The sequence below is a fragment of the Brachyistius frenatus genome, unplaced genomic scaffold (assembly GCF_029030835.1).
Source record: "Brachyistius frenatus isolate BFR_SWC_R1_liver_20210118 unplaced genomic scaffold, ASM2903083v1 Contig_41, whole genome shotgun sequence".
Taxonomy (NCBI): domain Eukaryota; kingdom Metazoa; phylum Chordata; class Actinopteri; family Embiotocidae; genus Brachyistius; species Brachyistius frenatus.
Window position 1 is genome coordinate 3048891 of NW_027210640.1, and position 22941 is coordinate 3071831.

At 40.0% G+C, this 22941-nt stretch overlaps 1 protein-coding gene across 1 annotated transcript in view; it reads left to right on the forward strand.

Moving 5' to 3' along the window:
- The window catches only part of LOC138623104 (homer protein homolog 3-like), a 46225-nt gene that overhangs the window by 17760 nt on the left and 5524 nt on the right, over positions 1–22941 (forward strand). Inside the window, exons 3-8 of the mRNA XM_069702404.1 lie at positions 3055–3211; positions 5435–5566; positions 6033–6140; positions 10389–10397; positions 14418–14554; positions 18420–18576. Coding sequence (XP_069558505.1) covers positions 3055–3211; positions 5435–5566; positions 6033–6140; positions 10389–10397; positions 14418–14554; positions 18420–18576 — 700 coding nt within the window. The remainder of the gene's footprint in view (positions 1–3054; positions 3212–5434; positions 5567–6032; positions 6141–10388; positions 10398–14417; positions 14555–18419; positions 18577–22941) is intronic.

Consider the following 22941-nt stretch of genomic DNA (forward strand, 5'->3'; position numbering starts at 1 on the left):
CCTCACTAATGTTGCTATATAATTGACTTGCGATGGTAACGGCTCACTGCATACATTAACAGTGTGCAGACTCTACTAGCTGTGTAATGTTGCATGAATTCACCAAAGTGCCCTCATTGTCCTGAGAGCTTCTCTCCGCTGTTTGTCCCCACAGCGACTGAATGTAGTTTGTCTTCAAAGGGAGCGTGATGGCTAATTGGACTGCGAGTGGTTAGCAAATCTTCAGCTTCATTTGCACCGATAGCACTCATTACAGCAGGAGAGCATCAGTGACCTCGAGGTCTCGAAGAAATAAAATAAAGTCACAACTAGAAATTGGCATTATTTTCGTCCACAGTTCAGACTTTTAACAGATGAACAAACTCAAACAATACTGATGTTCGATTACTATTATTGATGAGCACATATGTGTGTTTGCCCTCTGGCTTTGATCAGTGTACTAAAAAAAAAGGTTTGCTGAATGCTATATTTTCATATTTTCTGTGAAGTATTGCACAGTTTTTTTTCATGATCATTTTACCATAAAGCTGATTAACATAATTGTTTTGCTTGAGACAATTCCATCCAGAAATAACACCTTTATGAAGAATATTTATACACAAGAAGCAAATAAAAAGAACAATCCTGTGTACTGACTTTGAGCATCGCCCCAATTAAGATTTGAACACAGCAGCTCATTAAAAGTGAACAGAAATAAAGGAAAAACATACAGGAATATCATGAATATCATGGCTTTACAGTATGTTCAACAGTCATAGCTGCCCACACTTGTACACAACTTCTACTTAGAGCCTGGATTATGGTATAAATACAGTAATTACTAAAAGTGGCACGACTGTGAAGGGCCAGCCTTCACAAATTGTAAAATAAAAACATGTCTTCCCACTCAGATTGCTCCTGGTGGCATCGAGCAGCCAGTGTGACTGAGATGTTTTGCTTTATTGGTCATACTTTCAGACACTGAGAGTGCGGCCCTGATCAAATGGAGATGGAAGAAGTTGTGATATTCAGAGCATTAGAAATAATTTCAAGAATGTCTGAATTATTCAAGATTGTTCACAAATTGGCTGCATATAGTTGTTATTTATTTATGTTTATAGCAAATTACAAAGTTGTCACGTACACAGATGAACACTGAGAGTCTCTAGTTGTGGTTGTGACTCCTGGTGTCCCCACATCTAATGCAGGTGGAGCTGAAGCTATTATGAGTTTTCAGAAATTAAAGTCAGATGAATCCAGTGTCACTCTTCCAATATTTCCTCTTGAGTTATTATCCTCAGTAAAGCAGCATATGGTTGGAATTTTTCATTAATAAGACCGAAACATTAGAATTGCACGAGAAAGTAATGATAGGAGGACTGCACCGTTCCAACACTACTTTAGTGTAATTAGCTCACGGTTTGTCAGGATTATTTGAAGACATACATGAAAAAAATTTGCAGTCACGTAGTAAATTTCAATGACAGATGTTGTAAAACGTATGTAAATAAAACCACAGCTGGTATTGGTACGTAGCATAAAGGGAAAAATATGTTCCATGTTATTTGGAAGAGCTAACTCCTGAACAGCAGAGTATTCACGAAGAATACAATTCGCACTTGACTTGAAGTGACACTGTTTTCTGATTCTCCGAGTGTCACTACTTTACACTCGCGGCCCTGAGGTGAGTTTGTCCACTGAGAAACTGTCTCAGCGAGGAGCGTCACACACACGCATAGATTTATGTCTCCTAAAAAAAAAAAAAAATCACAGATGAAGCAGCCGACCTGAGTCTGCCACAGATCTGAGTGACGAATGAAGAGTTCAAACTGAAGGTGATGAATTTACTCCGCTGCTGAAAGTGACAAGTGTCGGTACAGAATGATTGATGGCACACTATTTAAAGAAATTCAGTGGACTCCAGTTGATACAAGTGTATGATTGCGCTGCTGTTCTTCTTTTATATATTAAATCTGGTTTGTTGTCTGATTCATTAAAAGTTAAATAAATCAACATGTTAATTTAATAGTTATTCCTCAACAACTCGTGACTTTCTCTCTTTAGGCGTGTCCGTCAAACAAACAATAACGGCAACTGTAGATATTTGCAAATGTTCCCTTATTTTTGCTCCTCGCAATAAAATGAGTAAAAGTCAAGTTCCCAGAGAAACTGTTACTGAAATAACTTTCAATTCAATAATGAACACAATTATTTTATTCGATAAATAATCAGCTGGGAAAACAACACTATTGACTGCCATAAAGATGAGCAAAATGATGAAAAAAAAAAATGCAACCTAAATAATAAATAATTCTGAAACAAGGTTGAAATGGAAATCTCCACCTGTAAACAGACATGTAAATATCTTTTAATTATTGTTTGCCTTAAAGTTGCAGACCGGGCCTTAGAAGGGAAATATTTCATGTAAAAGTGTCCGAGATGTGAAAGAATTAGGTTTTATGATAAAGAATTCTTTCATGTAATACTAAGAAAATGTTGTTGCCTTCACCATCTGTGCGTTTCTTTGTTCACTGCCTTTGTGGTATGATTTTCTTGATTCTATGTTTGTTTTTGTAAAGTGGCTGCACTCCGGCAGAAACAAAGAAAGGTGGTGACTATAGAGTGAAGCACTACTTAATTAACATAGCTATCTAAGTAGTTTATTGACTCCACTTAAAAGTACTCTACATTTTCGTTGTGGTAGTTTGATTCATTAAAATTTATTACAGAGAACCAGTGGCCTGCTTGTAAAATACTAAACACGCAGATGAGTGCAGCTTTAGTCAGACCACTGAAAGGCCTTCGTGGTGCCTCCAGGGTGCCTTCATGGTGTCTTCATGGTGCGTTCATGGTATCTTCATAGTGTCTTCCTGGTGTGTTCACGGTGTCTTCGTGGTGCCTTCGTGGTGCGTTCATAGTGTCGTCATGGTGTCGTCATGGTGCGTTCATTGTGTCTTCATGATGCGTTCATGGTGTCTTCATGGTCCTACCTGCCTAGTGTGTTTTACAAATTACTGTGACACCCAATGAGCAGTAATATAAATGTATTCTGTGTTCCTGTCTTGTGCTTTAAAGGGAGCAGCCCATCTTCAGTGCCAGAGCTCATGTCTTCCAGATCGACCCGGCCACCAAACGCAACTGGCTGCCGGCCAGCAAACACGCCGTCACCGTGTCCTTCTTCTACGATGCCAGCCGCACTGTCTACCGCATCATCAGTGTGGGTGGTACAAAGGTGGGCGCCCAACACGCGTTAACACACACATTCACTCCTTAGACGCATTTCTCGTCACGTGTCGCAGATCTGTGCATAAATTCTATTTAACATGTTCATTACACAAACACGCATTAACCAGGTATATCTGAAAATGGTTCAAGTGCAGCTTGAAAATGTTTTTAATAGCTTGTGTGTGTGTGTGTGTGCGTGTGTGTGTGTATGTGTGTATGTGGATAATGGGATGGGGAAAATCACAGAAGGGCTCGTTGATGTCAAAGGCAGGAGTATCTAATCTTTTTTTTTTTTGTTGTTGTTGTCAGAAATAGGTCTGTGCGCAGTCACAAGTGTTGCAGCACATTTTCCTCTCGGGGAGACGCACACAACAGACACGTAGTGTTTAACTTGGGAGTGTTTCAGGTCAAGACACACAAAAGAATCAATCCGGTATCATCTCAAAGTGTGTCATGCATTCTGTCCATCGGAGGATACCGTGTGTCACGTTTTGCCCCTCGTGGGCATGAGCAGTCAGACACCTGTGGGGGATGTTATGTCTGTATTTTACTTATGTTTCTTAATAGAAAGCCACATGCCTCCCTACGTAGACTTTATCACTCTTTGTGCAGGCTGGTCATACGTGCGTGTGCTAAACAAGGCAAAACGTGACACTGACACGGTATCCTCTAGTGGACTGACGGGTGTATTACATCCTCACAAGTCATTCCACTCAGGTTTTTAAGTAGATGACCAGTAAATAATTCACTAAAACATGATTGATTAGCATGAATTGATTTTAAGAAATTTCCATATTGATTATTACATTTCGGTCAAATAAAGCGAGCGTGAACAAAATCAGTTTTCCACACAGCCATGTTTTGTCTTTATTACAGGGTGTCTGTTCTCCTGTCCTTCTCAAACACTCTAACTCACTGCTGAAGGCAACAGAAAGTACAATGATTTTTCCCTCCTCTGGTACTTGTATCACGTTAGCGTAGAGACTTTTTATTTGTGGAGTATCATATTCTCCTCAATTGCATTTCATTAAGCCTACTTTGTGCAACGTATCCTGTGATTCTCCAAGTAAATGGAAGTAGATGTGTTTGCTGTTTTGTAAGTGGCTGTAATGGGAGCAAATGCATTAGTCGAATGCACACATTGTCAGTGGAATATTTATCACACACCCACATCGGTAGTTTCGGCATCCATGGCAGCGTTGAAGCACCTGGGAGTCCCAACACAAACAGGATATCTTGTTCGTAAACAAAACTTAGAGGAGACACCGCACTTTGTTTTTCATCAGCCAGTTGTGCCAATTTGCCGCCCTGAGCGTGGAAGCTTTTGAAGACTGAAGAAATAATTTGGCAACAAATCCACCTCATCAGGCTGTTCACTTGAGAGAGAGAGAACAGATCATCGCACAGCACAACAAGCATTTTCACTTAGCTCTGTCGGTGGCCTTGTTGTTTTTGTCCTTATTTGCACAAACAGTTTTTTCAGTAGATCTCCGTGATGGATGTTTAACTGTAATTGACACAACCTTAAAGGCTGCAGATTCTCAACATATTAAAGCTCCTGCATTATGCTGTGTATTTTTGGTGATGGGTTTACAAAATAAAAGCATGTAGCTCCAACATCAGCCTGTTTGTTGTGGGGAGCCGCTGCACAGTCAACAGTCATTCCTCAAATGAAAATCTGCATATTTGCTGATCAAGTACTGTATGTACTAATGAGAAATAACAAAGGGCTCTAATGAATTTGGCATTTAAAGGTGACAGGAATTTTTCTCGTTCTTCCTGGTTTGTTCTGTACATTGTGATTTTTTTTTTTTTTGTCCCTGAAAATGTTCTTCTTTTGAAAGCAGGCTTTTAAAAGTGTGTGAAGTGGTTTGATGATGCATGCATGGTGCAACATGCCAACTAGTGATAGAAATAAAGGCAATGCACCTTGACCTTCATCACAGCTAATGGAGCAACATAAAAGTTCAAATTATTTGTGATATGAAAATACTGCTAATGAAAAGCAATATTTCAGACAGAATATCTCAGTTTTATGTTCAGGTTTTTAGTCGTCTGTGTCCTTTATAGTCTGTCTGAACACCGTCTGCTATGCATATTAAATACATGTTTTAAATCCTTCTTATTTATGTATTTTATTTCTGTACTGCCGTGTTTTATTTATCACAAAAACATCCCTCTTCTCTTTTTTTTCACGTTATTTATTGGTTTTTATTCATGGCGCTGTCAGGCCATCATCAACAGCACCATCACCCCAAACATGACTTTCACCAAAACCTCCCAGAAGTTTGGCCAGTGGGCGGACAGCCGGGCCAACACCGTCTACGGTCTGGGCTTCTCCACCGAGCAGCAGCTGCAGCAGGTAAACACCACTCACACAAACGCTGAAGCTGCACTCAAAGAAAATACTTCAAAGACGTCTTTCAGACGAGAGGAGAGGAAACTTGATTGAGGACGTTTTTTCTCTTTCACATCTTGTATCAGCACCTGATGCATTTGGATTATATTTACATTTTAATAAAAAGGAGTCCAAACTACACGTTTTCTCTTTGCCACCACGTAGAGTTCACCCATGCAGGACGCTTCCTTTAGTGACATTTCTTTATCTCTTAAGATTTCACCCTTGCTGTCAGAGGACATTTGTCATTCATTGATTTCATTTTTCCCACCATTAATAGAGGCTGTTTTTCAAAATGAGTTACAGATACAACATACGAGTAAATGATTACAATACCAGAACAACTAATTGATGGCTGACTGTAGAAGAAAGGACGATCTGGTGTGTTTGTTGAGCTCAACTTGTGTCTCTTCTCGTCCTCCACCTACAGTTTGCGGAGCAGTTTAAGGAGGTGAAGGAGGCGGCCCGTTTGGCCAGAGAGAAATCCCAGGAGAGGTTTGAACTGGCCAACCCTGCGCTCAACATTGCAGCTCCACAGGTGAGGCACTCCTGTACCTTGTTAAAACTCAAAGAAAAACAGGTTATCTTCTTCCTCTGGCTGATTAGAACATCTCCTAGGTGGAAAATATCAACTCTGTATTCTTAAAACAAACAAGTTCAAAGATCAATATTCAGCCAAAATAAGTGACATGGGAACATTTACACAGTAATATGTGCATTTTTGCTGTGACAATTTATTGGTTTTATAGTAAAACATGCAGTAAATCAACTCAGAATTTTTTCCATCCGCTAGTTTGGAAATTCATTTTTCAAAAACCTCACTTTGAACAAGAGATATTTTCTGCTGAAGGGGATTTTTTTTTTTTTTTTTTTTAAACTGTGAATTAATCCTGTGTAATGGAGACGTTGTTTCTGAACAGGCAAATTGCTGTTGAGTTGTTTAAACTTAGTTTTTAGAAGTTTAGTACCCTCCATTGTAATTGGGTGGTGGGAGGATTCTCAGGAGATCTAACGATGTCTGAATGGAGGCTGTTTTTTGTCCAATTTACAAATTAGGGGTAATAGAGTAAGGAAAAAATATATATATTTTTAATATTAGAGGAAAGGAGGAAAATCATCTTTGATATCTGCATGATGTTAGCTGTATTCAGACCTCACTGCTGGTCACAATTTAAAAGTCATTACTCTATAAATAGATTGCACTCAGAGGAAATATAATTTTAAACATGAACATTTTAAATCGCCTGTGTGTCTAAACATGGCTTTGGATAAAAGGTCAAGGGACAACAGGTTCAGTCGCTGACCTTGCGTCCTTAAAGGAACATAACGGTCTCCAGGCCAATATGATGGAGGAGCGGAGATATCATGACGAACTCAGCGCATTTGTTTCTATTTTAAACAAATAAAGAGTCACGAGGGATTAGATGGATCCTCATCTGGTACTTCTGGTACCTGAATCATCCATAATTGAAGGTAATCTGGCTGCTGCTGAAAGGACAATGGCCCCGGCATTTATCCGGCCAGCGTTGGTGATTTCTTGGAGAAGTTGATAATTCTGAGGTTCAGATGGAGAAGGGAAAGTTTGGAAAAGTTTTGTCCTTCACCTTTTCCCCCCCTCAAAGTTCTGCTAAACTTTTAGCAGTTCTTCTTACAATTAAGAGTATCAACACCCTGTGTGTTCCCTTAGTACACACCCTGTTTGAGAGGCTCCGCAGACAAGTCTCTGAGCCGCTCCGCCGAACTAAATTTTTTGCTCGCTAGCGTTAAGTGTGTGTTTGGTTGTTGTAGGAACTTAGATTCAGACCAGAGTGCAGTGCTTGTTTCTGCTTTTGTGTGTGTGCACTGTGTGTAAGTCTTACTCAGCAGGTCTGGGAGACTGCAGAGTCACGCTGCCAACCGCAACCTCGGCTCTGGGACACTCGCATAAGAGCTGATGGTGTGTTGTTGTCTATTTATTTACTGAGGCTGGGAGAAAGACACTGCTGGAAACAACAGAACAGAGATTCAATACCAAGAAGGTCAACAGCACAAGAAACTGAACATTATTTTATCACAGCCTGTGGCATTTATTGGTAAAACTTAACTATTGTTTTCAATAAGGAAACTTATTCCAGTTTTCTCAGTGTATTGATGCTGAACTGAGCTGCTCAGAAGCAGATGTCAGATGAGGTCAAAGGTCGGCTCAATCTGTAACATTTACTTGTTCAGTTTTCAACCCATAATCTACTGCAATTGTCATAAGGTTGATTTTCAGGGGGAGATCGAGCCGAGAAGTAAACAAATGAGGTTGTATGATTTGTGTTCGTGATTTGCCTCAAGCTCAGGGATAAAATCTCTTTTTTAATTCCTTAATTGTCCAAAGTACTAAAAAAAAGAGTTCACACTCCCAATTTCCCAGTGTTGTGGTCACATTGTATGCCTCTTACCAACTGGCCATCGGGATGCCCCAATTAGGTTTATTTGTATAGCACTTTTTAAATGAAAGTTAGTACATATGCTTTATAATGAAGGAAATATAAATGCAAATATAAAACGGTAAAAAAAAAAAAAAAAAAACGCAGAAAGAAACACAATGTGGAGGGAACAAGAAAAAAAGGGGGAAAAAAAGTGTCAGAAACCTCTAAAAAGGAAAACTCAGGATGTAGATGCACATGATCCTGTTTCACACGTGTTGTATGTTGATATTGCAACTACAGCGTGTGTGAAATGAGTTTCTTGCCTCTGCATGTCTCCTCATTGGCAGGCAACAGCATGCAACACAGCATGCACATGCATCAACACCACCCTGTCACTAGATTAGAAATGGATAAATACATTTTTCATTCACTGCAACGAAACGTAGGTTAGTGGGATGTTAAGGGGCCAATAACACCCAGAGGTCAGAGTCAGGGTCAGTGGCATGACAATAAACAGAGGTGTTACATGCCGTCATGGCAACGAGAAACCTGTTTTGTCTATTGGATAGGAAAAAAAAGCCTGACATCTCCCAAACACACACCACATGGACACATAATCATGAATACACACATTTAGTCAAAGACACTCACACTCACACACACACACACACACACACACACACACACACACACACACACACACACACACACACACACACACACACACACACACACACACACACACACACACATCAACGTGCTAAAGATGAACACTCCGAAGCAGCCGAGCAACATGCCCTGATTTCTCGTTAAGATGGCAGTCATTGATTTTGTGGCAGGCTGTAAACAGAGAGGTGTTGTTGAGGTCATTATCACATCTTCTCACTTCTGGCTCACCGCTGCACGATGTAAAACACCGTGCTGCTGACTCTCTGATCCTGTGTAATATAGAAATAGTAGCCAACGAAAGCTATTATAGGTTGCTGGCACACGAGGGTGAGGTATGTTTGAGTGGCAGCCAAGTATTGATGGCAGCTCCAGTGTGGCTGTATAATGCCAGTTAAGAGCTCCATTAACGCGGCTAAGCTTTTCTAAACAGTTGCCAATATGTGAGAACTGTTTCAAGTTTTCTACAAACCCATGGGCGTATTCTGCATGAGAGCAGATCACTGAAGTGGAGAGCAGAAACATTCATCATGATTCTTGTAGTGCTCGAGTTAAATGATCACGGATGGAGTTAAAAGACAAACATTTCTAGCTACAAAATGTTGCACAAAGATGTGATGAACTGCCAAACCGACAGAAGATCTTATTTTCCACTTCACCCAATGTATCAGTAGTCATCACCTGCAGCCGGTCGGCTACAGCCCTGGTCAGTAACTGTCGATAGTATTGCAGAGCTGTATCTTGGCAGCCTTGGGCTTCACAGAACACATATTCCGCCTCTGATATGTGGATGGCAGCAGGGGATCTGCATGCAGTAAAGCCTCAGCTTTCAGGCTTATTTGCAGAGCTGAAAGATAAGATGGAGGAGGAGATGGTGAAGTCAGTGAGATAAGAATGAAGAATGATAAACAGACTGCTGTAGGGCTACTGAGTGCAGAGATAACAAACTGAATTGTGCAACAGAATAATATTCATGAAAATGTCTTTTAATAGATGCTTTATCGAAGGGTTTTATTACTGGGGCGAATTAAAGCCATAATAATATCAGTGTTGATGCCGTGTGTTGTGCAGCAGAGCTTCAGTAAATATGCTCAATAATAAAGAAGGTTAAGTGAGTGATAATGTGGTGGCCGTGTCCTTTTCACTTAAACTGTGCCATCTTAATAGGAGCTCCGCTTGACTCGCACATTAAACCGGTCCAAATCGTAACGCTGCAGTCGCCGATTCAGTTGTTTCGTTTATTCTCACATTAATCAAAAAAGTTTACAAAACATTCTCGTTGTAACGTAACGTGAGGTCAAAGACTGTACCGATGCCCCTTCCTCACGTTTCCTCCATGTTTGGTGAAGAAGAACAAAAAACTCAGTACCCCTTCTCCCCTGTCACAGCTGATAATCAGCTGACAATCATCTGGTCAATCACAACTAATACATACCAACTACTCAGCATATTCATTTCATCTTATTTCACAAGTCAAAAGAAAGATTTACATTACCTCAGTAAATAAGCAAATTCTAATATAATTTGTTATCAACACAAAATATGGCTCTAACAGATAACGTGTCAAAGGCAATGACACATTGAAGTGAAACATATACCAGTATGTTCAGTGAAACTTACTTACTTATAGAATTTAAATAATAGAATTATTTCCTCTTTATTTATCAATGAGAGACTGTATTTCTAAAACATCCTGTTTGTGGGCGTTCAATAAAACTCTGAAGCTCCCGTCTGTTACAGGAAGATGTAGGTTTAAATTCTTCAACTGTGCCTTTTTACTGCAGGTGCTACAAACCTAAAAGGTGAAAATATTAAAACGAACATGTCGAAATATTTAAAAAAAAAATTGAATGTATTTCTCACGAAACATTTGCTGGGTCAGAAAACATAGAAGTAGGATTGCAAATTGTTGCAAAGTCAATCTTAAGATATATTTTCTGTCCCCATAACCAATAAATTACTGTCTACGAGACTGATCATAACATGACTCCCATCAGCCTGAATCAATACCGTGTGCTGTTGTACTGACGATACGTAAGAGTGGTATCAATCCTCACGTCTAACTCTTGCCTCGAAAGTAAATGAGCAAATTTCCAAAATGTCTGTGATTAAGACTAAAGTTTTATTGAGAAGAAGAATAGATCACTTGAAATAACAGATAAAAGGATGGTAGTACGGATGCCTAAACACAGATGACTCCAGGATCTTTGTATGAACAAATAATTGTAATATTATTACATTTTATACAGTTCAAAGTGTAAAATAACATCTGGTGTCCAGGTGTGCTGGAGCTCATCGGACTGGGCGTTTCAGACAAAAAGAACAGAGTAGAAACCACTGAGCTGCACAGTAAAAGTAAATAAACGGTTCGCAAGAAACAGCATCCCTGTCAATAAATCAGCTGAGTGAGTGGAAGCACAGCAGGACGAAGAAACTGTTTCCCTCCTCTGACATGTAACAGCTGTCATTTGTTTGCGCCTGTTTATTGGAGCTTTTTTTCCCCCCTCCTCGGCACCTCCTCCCATACATTGCTGTCTGTGCATAGGCAGACGGAGAGGCAAACAGAAAAGCCAGCCATCAATTTTTCAAACCACAGACTCTGCATTAAAACCTGCTAAAAAGAAGTGAATGCATGTGTGTGACTGTGCGTTGGAGGACGGGTGCTTCAGGGGAGGCCTGAGCTCGTGCCTCAGATGAGAGAACAGATGAATAAATAAAGCGGGTTTGTGGTCTCAATGAAACACTAGTGCAAAGAAACAGGAGCTTTATAAAGCTACAGGAGCAAATGGACTGATGCCGACATAAATAAATAAACAGTGTAGATGTACTTAAGACAAACAGTGGTGCAGAGACGTCATGATGAAGGCTCTCAGAAAATCTACTGAATATTTAAAATATGTGGGATACCATCGACGATAGAGGCTTCCCTCAGGACCCCGGAAGTTTTTAAGTTCGCATGTAGAGTTCAAATACACATTTACCCACTTGTGAATGTTGTTGATTATAAAGAATGAAAAACACACGTTTATTCCATCTTAATTTTGTCTGCCTTGCTTGTTGCTAAGCTCTCTCTCCTATTGTGTTACCAAAGGATCACCTGTCAATCAAAACTGTGTGGGTGGAACTGTGACCTCCTCTTCCTATGTTCATACAGTTTGCTTTCTTTGTTTTTTCTCGCCTTCAGTTGCAATCAGAGCTTCTCCTAAAGACCTTCTTCTTCTGTTAACAAACAAACCAGAAACAGAAAATTGTCAGTTTCTGTGCAGAGATACTGAACTGTCGTGAACCAAAAGTGGGATGGATCACTACGTGGTAAAAAAAATATATATATGGGTTAAGGCATGATTTTATTCATCTAATGTTTTATTTGTTTTCTCTTCCCTTTGCCTTTCCACTGATGCATCCTGGGATGTGTTCATCCAGCTCTCGCAGGTGCGTAAAAACACATACTCCACCTCATATTAAAAAAGCAACACAAAGACAAGCATCTTCTTTTGTTTGAGGGACCGTGGTGCTCTTAGTCTTAGTGTTGCATGGACTATCATGCTCAATAATTTATCTTGAGTCTGATCAAAGTTGACTTCAGAACAAATTTAGCATCAGAACACAGCCGGCGTTTGCTGCGAAAGAGAAAAATAACAAGCTTTGTTAGGGAGAGTAAAAACAAGGCAAAATGTAAGTGAACCTGATCTTTTTTTTATAGATGTATAGTAAAGGGCAACATGCAGCTAATTTCATCATCCCTTTCTAAAACTATTATCCAGAGGATACATTTCATAGACATCAAACATCTTCTGAGAGCAGAAAATACGCGGATTTTTCCTTTAAAACGGGGCAGTCTTTTGAACTTTGATTAATTAGTCATTCGTAATTTGCAGGGTTGTGCTCCAGTCTCTCCGCCTTGTTCCCACTCAGCCTGTTAGTGAACAACATACGGGAAAAACTGCTGTAAATTTGTAATCCCATTTATGACTTAAACATGATCCGCACTGTGAATTATTCAGGGATACGCACAGCCGATCCGTTGGCTTTGGGGCCGAACTGGAGTTGCCTTAGCTTTGATTTTTCTGCTCTCTGGTTCCTTTTTCTGGACACAGAACTCATCCACATGAGTCGGCTGTGTGTTGTATTTCCATATCTGTCCATAAGGACCGGCTGAGAGCTGCTGAGCTCTAGATAATAAACCAGTGTCCTCAGAGGGATACAGTCAGGCTCACTCAAATTAATAATAGAAGCTCTTTCTACAGTAAGTGCAGGGTTGTAACACTTCAGCGACGGACTCGGTCGTTGAAAAGTTCAGGTTTAGGTTTTCTATGCAGAAAGTGGAAAAAGAAAGAAGTCGACGGGTGGTATAGAAATGTGCCTCAGCTAATTCATCAGCACGCTTTTAAAACGGGGACGGAGCAGTCTTTCAGCCCACAGTCTCAAACTGAATGAAATGTTCACAGAATTGTGTGACAGGAAGCCTGAGCCTTTTTCTGGGCAGCAGGGAAGGAAAATATCAAAGCGTATTGGTTCGAGCAGGCAGGAGTCGAGACATCTGGATGCTGTAAAGTCAAAGTCAAAGGCTCTTTCTCACATGAGAGGAAGATGAATGAATTCTCTTGTACTGTATTACCTTTCAGTTAGTTTAACCCTCATTTTATACCGTAGGCTACCAAGAAAGACAGCAAAGGCAAAGCTCCAGATAATAATGGTATAGTTGTGCAAAAAATATGAATGAGTACAAAATGTCGACTCACAAATCTCCCCCAAAATCGCATCTGTCAACAAATAAGTTCAAACTGTTGTGCGGGGACTTTTAACTTCGGCTACATTTGAGCCTGTCACCGCCAGATAGATCTCTCTGCATTTGTTTTTCAAAATCTGGTGTCTGGTCAGACATTTTCACACGGGCAAGATGAATACATACACCAGAGAACGAGCCAGCTACCGTTCGGTTTAGCCCTGTGCTCGCATAGAAGTGAATAAAATATTTCAACCATGCGGCTCTTCTGCACTTTCCAAATATTATTGGACTGATGGATTATTCAATTCAATTCAATTTTATTTATATAGCGCCAAATCACAACACAGGTTATTTCATGGCACTTAACACATTTAAAGTCCTTACAGCAGAACCATTCAATTCTGATAGTGAAATAAGTCATTTAAATGGAGGTTGTGGTACTCCAAACATTGAATCCACACTTTTACAGCTTGAACTGACAGAGTTACGCTTCAGCTATGAGCAGGCAGAAAGATATTTACTGCTCCAGGACAACCGTAAACTGCATCTGCTCAGGATGATCATGTGTTATGGAAGAAATGTGATATAATAATATAACTTTGTAGGTGATCATCTTCTCTTTTTACTCCATTTAGACTCAAATTGAGCATCATTGAACTAAGATGTAATTAAAGCTGAATATTTTTTGTAAAACCATCAAGACTAAAAATGTTAATTAATCAAAAGGTTGAATTCCTCCCGCGTGTCGGTACTGATTGGGACCTGTGCCACTCGTTAGCCTCTTGCCAGATGTGCAGTATACGTGATTTCTCAGCAGACATTATCATCCCAGCCTGATGCCAGCATGTGCATAACTTTAATGCACACACCAACACCAGATTTCTAACTTTTTCATTGTTTTCCCAGAAGCACTTTTACTGCATGAAACTGATGCGTTACAGATCTGCTGCTGATATTATTCCATCTCCACACTGGAGCTCATGTCCTGTTTGTGTTGTTATCCCTGGCGGTGCTGCCGGTCCAGGAGTTGTCAGAGGACCGTCACTCTCCGCCGCTGCTGACAGTCAACGGGCCCGGAGAGGAAAAGCTGTTTCGCAGTAAGAGCGCTGAAGTGGAGCTGACGGCGGAGAAGGAGAGGGTCAAGAAGATGTTGTCTGAAGGGTAATGACGCCATTTTGTTTCTGCTTTGGAGATGTTTTTACTGGAGTTGAAACGGTAATTTTGATTAATTTATTAATTTCGGATTTTGATAATTGATTTATTATTTCAATAATGCTATTCTCAACATGCCAAAAATTCACTGGTTGCAGCTTCTGAAATGTTTTTTTTTTTTTGTAACACCCCGTGAAAATAAAGGGATTATCTTTAGTTTTTTATTATTATTTTTTTTTTTACAATATTAAGTTGTTGTCCTAGTTTCTACCACCACGCTTTGTGTCTCCTGAGTGTTTTGTCTGGAAAGAGAAAGCGTTGAGTTTTTAATACAACAAAGCGACGATAAATTGTTCTTCTAGTTTGTTTTATGGCACACGTGGATGGTGCCTTTGGAAAAAAAAAATTATTGTCGTTTTTAGGACGCACACACAAATTTGGAACAACAATGGTCCTGAGAAGTTGTTCCCTTTACTCTTCAGGGATGATAAACACAATTCTGTAGACACTGAAAAATTATATAGAAAAAATATTTTTCCTCCTGAGTTCTGTGTATTGTATCATTCTTTTCTCAGTGTAAGATCAGAAATCTCAGAAAATATGGTTTGTTTTACATGATAGCTAGCTTTTATACAGATATCCTGAGTAAGTTTTATTTTTATATATTTTTTTACTTTATTTGCATTTGACTTGACAGAGGAGGGACAATATGCAGTATAGAACATAAAAATATTTTTTTTTAAAAACAACCCATAACAATATAATACACAAAACACAGAGATATAAAACACACATAAAAATGAAATGACAGGGAGAGTAGCAGATGTGCATGTGGGAGTGCTGGGATGGAAATCGTGTCTTTAAGGGTTTAGTACGTTTTCTCTAAACGTTGTGATTCAGTCCCCCAGCGTGGTCACATGAGCAGATGTAAAAACCCAAAGTACCCTTTTGAGCTCTGTGCAGTACCTGGTACTGACTCAAGCCACTAACATCTGTCCTCAGAGGAAGGAAACAACAGGCTCATTCGGACGAAATAGTTCTGGTGACTTCATGAGAGGAACTCGCCACCCGGGAGAGCCCCGTAGAACAACATATCTTCAAGGACTTTTTTTTCTGTTTGCATTCGCAGCACCAAAATAAACACTCTACTGATGTCAGCAACATCACTTCTGGACAACATGCAGCAACAACAGCAAAGACCCATTTGTCCGTGTTTTGTTCCAATTTTTAAGGTTAACGTTAGGCGTTGTTGTTGTTGTTTACAACTACTAACGTATAAAGGGGTTCTATAAATGGTGGTTACGTGTACTTCACTAAATCATTTGTTCGACCAATCAACGGACACTTACGTCAGTCAACGTTCTCCTTGTTCTCGAGTATAAAAAGGTCCCTCAAAATGGCTTTCATGGAACTACAACTCAGTTTCTGCAGTGCTGATACAAAAAAAAGGTGTTACTTCCAACAATTCTGAAAACTATGAAAAGGTTCCTTCAGTCTGAAAGCGCCTGATGATTACAAGTCTTTAGACCGAAAAGTATTTAAAGAGTGCATTTCACTGGTAAGGCTTCACAGTTCTCTGTTTTTGTTATTTTAAACACCAAATTTATGAAAGAAAATATAAAAATTTGGATCCACCCAAAAACAACTTACTTGTTCAAAATTCACAGGTTTTTTAAACTTCTCATGAACAAAACTAAAAACCATGACTTCTTTGGCACGCGGTGGTGCAATTTTCTGTGACAGGATTGTGGATTTATTCTGCAAACAAAGCAAACTGTTACCCATCCAGGAAGCTGAAGTGGTGCTTACACCAACTATTTCTTTCTCAAGTGTGAGTTGTAAAAAAAGAAAAAGACACATTACCAATCAGAAAAGCACTTGGACTCCTTTATTTCTATTATCCAAATTCTTACTCTAATTGTTTTCATGATGTCTTTTACCGCACTTTCAAAATGAATAAACAGCATAAATGAATAGAAGCACTTGAACTGGTTCTTCATGGCCCATGCGACACCCTTCCACCAAGTTTCATGAAAATCGGGCCAGTATTTTTCCCACCGTCTTGCTGTCAAACAAAAAAAACACAACCTCCTTGGCAGAAGTGACAGCAGAAAACAAACATTTATACTAGAAAAATAAGTCCCTACCCAGTTTATATTGGGTGGATTCTAACCAATCTATACAATGCAGGTGGATTAATGGAGGTGAGGGTAAATGTAGGGCAGGTTGAGTGCTGTCCCGGTCAGCAGGATCGATTGTGTTGAACCAATCTGGAGTTGACGGGGTCAAGTCAAATCACTTTTATTTATATAACTACAAACAACAATTTTACCTCACAAGGCTTTGTAGTCTGTGCAGCATTCCCCATCCTCTGTCCCTCGGAGAGAGGAACAGACACTGGATCCAACTTCCCTGATGGACAGACAGAGAATACATGAGACGTACAGATAGAAATAACTCAAGTAAAATTACAATATGGGGAAAGACAATGATAATATTAGCTCAAGACATTCGTTTGTTTGTATGGAGAGATGGTGTTTACAGTGCTGAGACTTTAAAGGACCGGGAGTGGGACCACAGACTGAGAATATTTGGAACTTGACTGTTACCACAGACTCTGCAGTGTTGTGTGTTTGTGTCTCATGTTTGCGCTCTCAGCAGACTAAAATGTTTCAAAACCACTTTCCTGCTCTCACCTGAGTCATAGCCCAAAGTTTTGATTCATGTGTTGTTTTTAATCTGTGTCGGTCCATGACTCAAGACCATCCAAGCCTTACTGGCGCTGAATTTAGCAGCTCATAATTATCATCATCATGGAGGCTATTATTGATCACTCAACCTTCCTGAGAACAGGGAGCAGAAAAGCACTCCTCGGCTGCTTTACAACCTATTATCCCAGCCATTTTATTTTATGATTGTTATAAACCTATGCTGGCTTTTCTCTCCTGTTGCTATGGTGAGCAGCTTTATGGTTGCCAAGCTGTTAGTTTAGTTGTAATAGCAAAGAATGTGCTTCCTAAAATCCATCTTCTCAGCTGAAAGCCCTCTGGTTTATTAAATATCCCCACTGAATCCTGAACTTTAGCAGCACACAGGATCTTCTTCACAAACTAATAAAGGTGAACACATTGCCTGTGTTGCTTTGTTTTACTTCCATAGTACCCAGTGGTGTGAATTTCTACTGATAAATGTGCTTCCTGCTCCTTGCTGTTACAGGTTTAAACACAAAAACAACCTTCAATAACCTAATTAACTAATGTGAGATATGATTTTGAGATAACTTGCTGTAATAATAGTTATTGCTTACTGGCTTACTCTAACATCAAAGCTGAAATTCGCAAACCTCTTTAGGAGCCTGTGAAGCCATGATGGACATCCTACAAACTGTCAGTAGTAACAAATGTGCAGGACTTTATTGTAAGACATAAAATATGACGGAGCAATAGAATATTTAAATTATAATAGGAAAATAAATCCCCTACATGTTACAAACTTCCCTGAAACACACAGACTTATGGCTCCTTAAACTCATTAAATGCCCATAAACTGTAATCAAACAGCTGGTGCAGCATAATATACATGTTTCACTTTATTACTTCATTATCTGCAGCTTTTTCCTCACCAGAAAGGCGTCTTTCTGACTCTAACACTCATTATGTGTTTAAAGCAGCACTAATTAATATTTTTACATGAACAATGTCTTTAGTTTCTCTCAACTCTTTGGAGCTTTTAGTGTCTTTAGGCTCATTGTTTGGGTTTAGTCGGGGTGAACACAGTGAAGCATTTAGCAGCTAAAGCAGTAAAGACTGAAAGAGAGCTACAAGGTTTTTAACATTCATAATTAAGTCTGTGTTTTCTTGTAACTTCTCCTCAGGTCCATGTGTGAGATAAACCTGGAGGCTGAACTCTTCACTCTGCAGGACAGCAATGCCAAGTTGGTGGCGGCGCTGCAGGAAGCCAACAGCAGCGTGGAGCAGTGGAAGAATCAGCTGGCTGAATACCAGGAGGAGACCGATCGCCTCCGAGACCAGGTGACAACATCTGGAGGGTGCACAGCACAGCAGCACTGTAGTCCTGCAGTCATTAACAGTGTGGTGCAATTCATAGTGTTTGGTGGATGCTTAAACTGACCAATAGTCATTTTTGAGACGAGTTAAGACCATGAGCTTTGACAGAAATGATGCATAACAAGTGTAAGAAAATACAGGATGAGGTTGATGGAGACGAGTGCTTTGTTTTCTTGGTTGGAGAGTTTCAGGGCTTATTATCACATTTCTATCGTGGCTACTTGCCACACAATTTTGTTTGCAATCAACTTAATTCACCACTGAGAGAAGCACTAAGCATCAATGTCGTTGCTATGGTGACGGTTTGCATTTCCTTTTTCCTAATCAGAGCTGAGTGTCTGATTGACGTTGTCTTTTGTTTTGTAGTTTGTAAAATCAAGATAAGTGTGATTTTCATCTTTGTAAAAAAGATATATGATCTATTCGATATTTTAATTTCATAACCAAAGAGAAACAGTTGAGTGGAGCTGTTTTTTTTTTTGTTATCTCGAAATGTGAGCAAAGGTTTTAGGCACTCAAAGTAAAGTGATGATGCTCTCGAATATAATGCCATGAGTAGTTTAGATTTTCATACAAAGTGCCGTAAACAGAAAACACATAAATAAAATCTGCTCCGCCAGACCATTGCTCACAGCTTCAGTTTTCTGCTGTGTTTATAGTCTGGAAACCCTCTTCATGTTATCGTTATCTCTGCTGCTCTGAAGGCCGGACCAATCAGAGACCATTGTAGTTTCAAAATTAACCCAAAGTCGACGCCCAGTAGGGTGCAACGACGGGTGTATTGAGACCCAGATGGTAATACCAGGCTACATTTGCCTGCAACAGCACCAGTTCTCCTCGAGGGTCATAATTTAGACCAAATCTCCAAACCCCTGTGTGTATGCATGCAGTTTGAAACAGCAGATGTGGTAAGACAAATAAATGCTTTACTTAAATTAAGCACAAATACACCATCTGATTTTCATTCCTGTCCTTTGTAACCACTCAGACACCAGCTGGATGTGATGCAATTTTTTTTTTTTTTTATATTCATACATCTAAATCTCACACTAAAGTCCCCACACAAGCTGCTCCGAACTGCAGATGCATTTTTCATCCTGCCTCGCTCCTTGGGATATTTCTCTTGACAGGCTCCTCTGAAAATCGCAGGGCCAGAACGCAAACATTTCATCTTTAATTTAGGAAGAGAAAATTATGCACTTGGTCAAGTTTAACAAAGCTTCTTCAAGGCGACAGAATTAAGTGCTGCGGCAAACAAGCCGGCCGTGACTCTGTTATCACTAGTGACAGAGAACCGGCCCTTTATTTTTAGCTCAAGTTGTGGTTTCATCTAAATGAGCCCAGGTGAAGGTTACCCCCTCAAACACACACACGCTGAGCTGCACACACACGGCAGCAAAGTCAACCAGGTGGCTGGAAGTGGAGCAGGCCTCCAGGGTTTAGCAGTTGGGTGTTGAAGGGGGCAGGGATGGGTTTTTTTGTGTGTGTGGGACAGGACACCTTATACTGCCCACCTCCTCCCCCCTCTGCCCCAGTTAGAGGAAGAAGATAAATCACCGTAGAGGTTGGCTGGCGTTTCCTCCCTCGTCACACTCTCAGCTTCAGCCATGTCTGTGTTCAGGCTCTGCCTTTATTTTCTGGGTTTCTGGGTTCACTCTGACCTCTGTTCAGCTTTCATTGGCAACACATGAGATGGTACATTACATTTCACTGCAGGATATTTAAATACGTTTTTTTGTGTACTTGTGTATAATGTTTCATGAAAGCAGCATTGGATAGCCCTACAATACTGTCACAACATTAACATTAATATCGAGGTATTTCATCGAAAGTATTGTGATATGTGATTGTGTCCATATTAGCCATCTGTACATCCAGATATGTTAAAGAGAGTATAGAGACCACAGCATGAACAGTCTGGCAAAAAAAAAATCTCTGGCAGAAGCAAATTTACATGTATATTTATATATCCATTTTTATATAAATATATTTGTATTACCAAACTCTACTCGCAAATGATCACACGTCTGCTAACAAGTGCGACGGTATCTTGTGAGATGGAAGTGCAGAATATGGGTTGAGCATACGATTGGCACAGTTTGAAACATGTTTGTGGATGTTTGGTGTATGTGAATATGAATATAACCAGCCTCTGTTTGTCTCTTAAGATTAAAATGTTCCAGGGAACATTCATTTAGAAAGATGTCATAGTTTTCACAGGTTTTCTCTCTGCGTGAACGTTTGTGTGGAGTTCAGAGATACGGAGCTGCTCCCTCTAGGGACAGTGGCTTTTAAATGCACAGTGGATGACAGGAAAGGGCTGAGTCCTCCGGGACTGTGGAGCTCCCATCCCTCCCCCCACTTTAAGCCTCCAATGGGTTTTTTGAGGCTCGGCCTGGATGCCGTGCGACGTAGCGCTGTGTGGAATCTATAAACTGCCTCTTTGAAATTGGCTGTGAAAACACAGCGGAGATGCTAAAGGGAGAGAAATGGAAATGTTGGTCATGGTGGCAGGGGAACTTCTCTACGCTCCTACACACATTTACATTTCAGACATTCAGGTGGAGCAGGGAGAACTGAAATGTGAAAAATTGGCAATAAAAAAACCCACCAACATTAAAATAAACCACAAGTAGGAGGTCAACGGTTAGTTTGAATTCCCAAGCTCCTATCTATCATAAAAGATCAGTTCAACGACATTTTGAAGCACTGCAACAAACGGTTATTATCATTATCGTCTGGCAGGTATTTCCTTGAATCTGCAACTTGTTCGGTCAGTAAAATACCAGAAAATATCACAATTTTCCTGATCTTAAGGTGACATCTTCAAAACCCAAAGACATTACATTTCCTGTCAAAGACAAACCAGCAAATATTCACATTTGAGAACCTGGAAGCTGGAGATTTTATTTAATTATTGCCTTAAAAATTTGTAAGTGCTTAATTGATTATAAGTTCATGAATTTTCTGTTGATGGACTAATAGTTTGAGTAATTGTTTCAACTCTATACATATTATTACTGTAGTTGAAATTCTTTCAGAGTAGCTTAATTCACCGGCAGCTCTGGAATTTTATGTCATTTCAATTCATTTTAACTAACTGTGTCTGGCAAACAATTAGCAAACAGATGTTTCACCTCAGCTGTCAGCTGTGATCACGTCTCATGTCAGGTTTCATCTTTCAGTCCACACCGACGTGCAACCTGATTTAATGCAATTAAGGCACCATTAATACCTGTAAAGTGCATATCAAAGGTCAGTCGAGCCAAAAACAACAGTATGATGCAGTGACAGCCTGATCAGTTTTAAAGTATAGTGTCTTATTATCAAATCCTCTTGCTTCAAACTGTGTGAAAACTTGTTAAAACAATTAGATAGTTGTCTTCCTCTGATTCCTCCCACTGCAAGAAAAATATACAATACCCTGCTTTCAATGTAAGTCTAGAGGGAGTTGAACCCCTCACCCTGTCAGTGTCGGTGCTGTACTGTGACTGTCATGAGCCCTGAGCGATGGCAGAGGAGGATCACGTTGATCCACAAACTTTAAACCACATCATGTTCCCACTTCAGATGCTGAACAGTTTGTCCTTGTTTCGTCAAACTGTCACTCACAGTCTTTGACTTTTACATTAATATGTTAAATGCAGAGGAATGTGGGTCAGATTGGGCAACATATTTTCCATCAAAATCTCTCGCAAGGTCACATCCCTCCATGAATTAAAAAATAAAAAGTCTCCCAGGCGAGCGGCTCCAGTGCGGGGCCTGTTGGCAGTAAAACTCTTTTTTTCCATAGAAGCATTTGACTGGTAGTGTGTGTGTGTGTGTGTGTGTGTGTGTGTGTGTGTGTGTGTGTGTGTGTGTGTGTGTGTGTGTGTGTGTGTGTGTGTGTGTGTGTGTGTGTGTGTGTGTGTGTGTTTCGTGATGGAGAAAGAGTCAAGAGAGATCAGATGAGAGAGGGAATGTAAAAAGGAAATGCCCTTGAGTCATTTGTAGATTACACAGCAGAGTGATGCATGATGAATGCTGAAGAAATGGACTTGATCCGTTGTGGAAATTGCTTCATTAGAGCGCGCACGTGTGTGTGTGTGTGTGTGTGTGTGTGTGTGTGTGTGTGTGTGTGTGTGTGTGTGTGTGTGTGTGTGTGTGTGTGTGTGTGTGTGTGTGTGTGTGTGTGTGTGTGTGTGTGTTGGTGCCTGTGTGTGCACGCTTTGTACAACTATCTTTGAGAGGATCCATTTTTGTTGACTATCGGATTGAAGAGACTTTGACAGTGAGGACATTGAGGTCCATTCAAAGGGCTCTTTGACGGTTAAGAATTGGTTTTAGGTT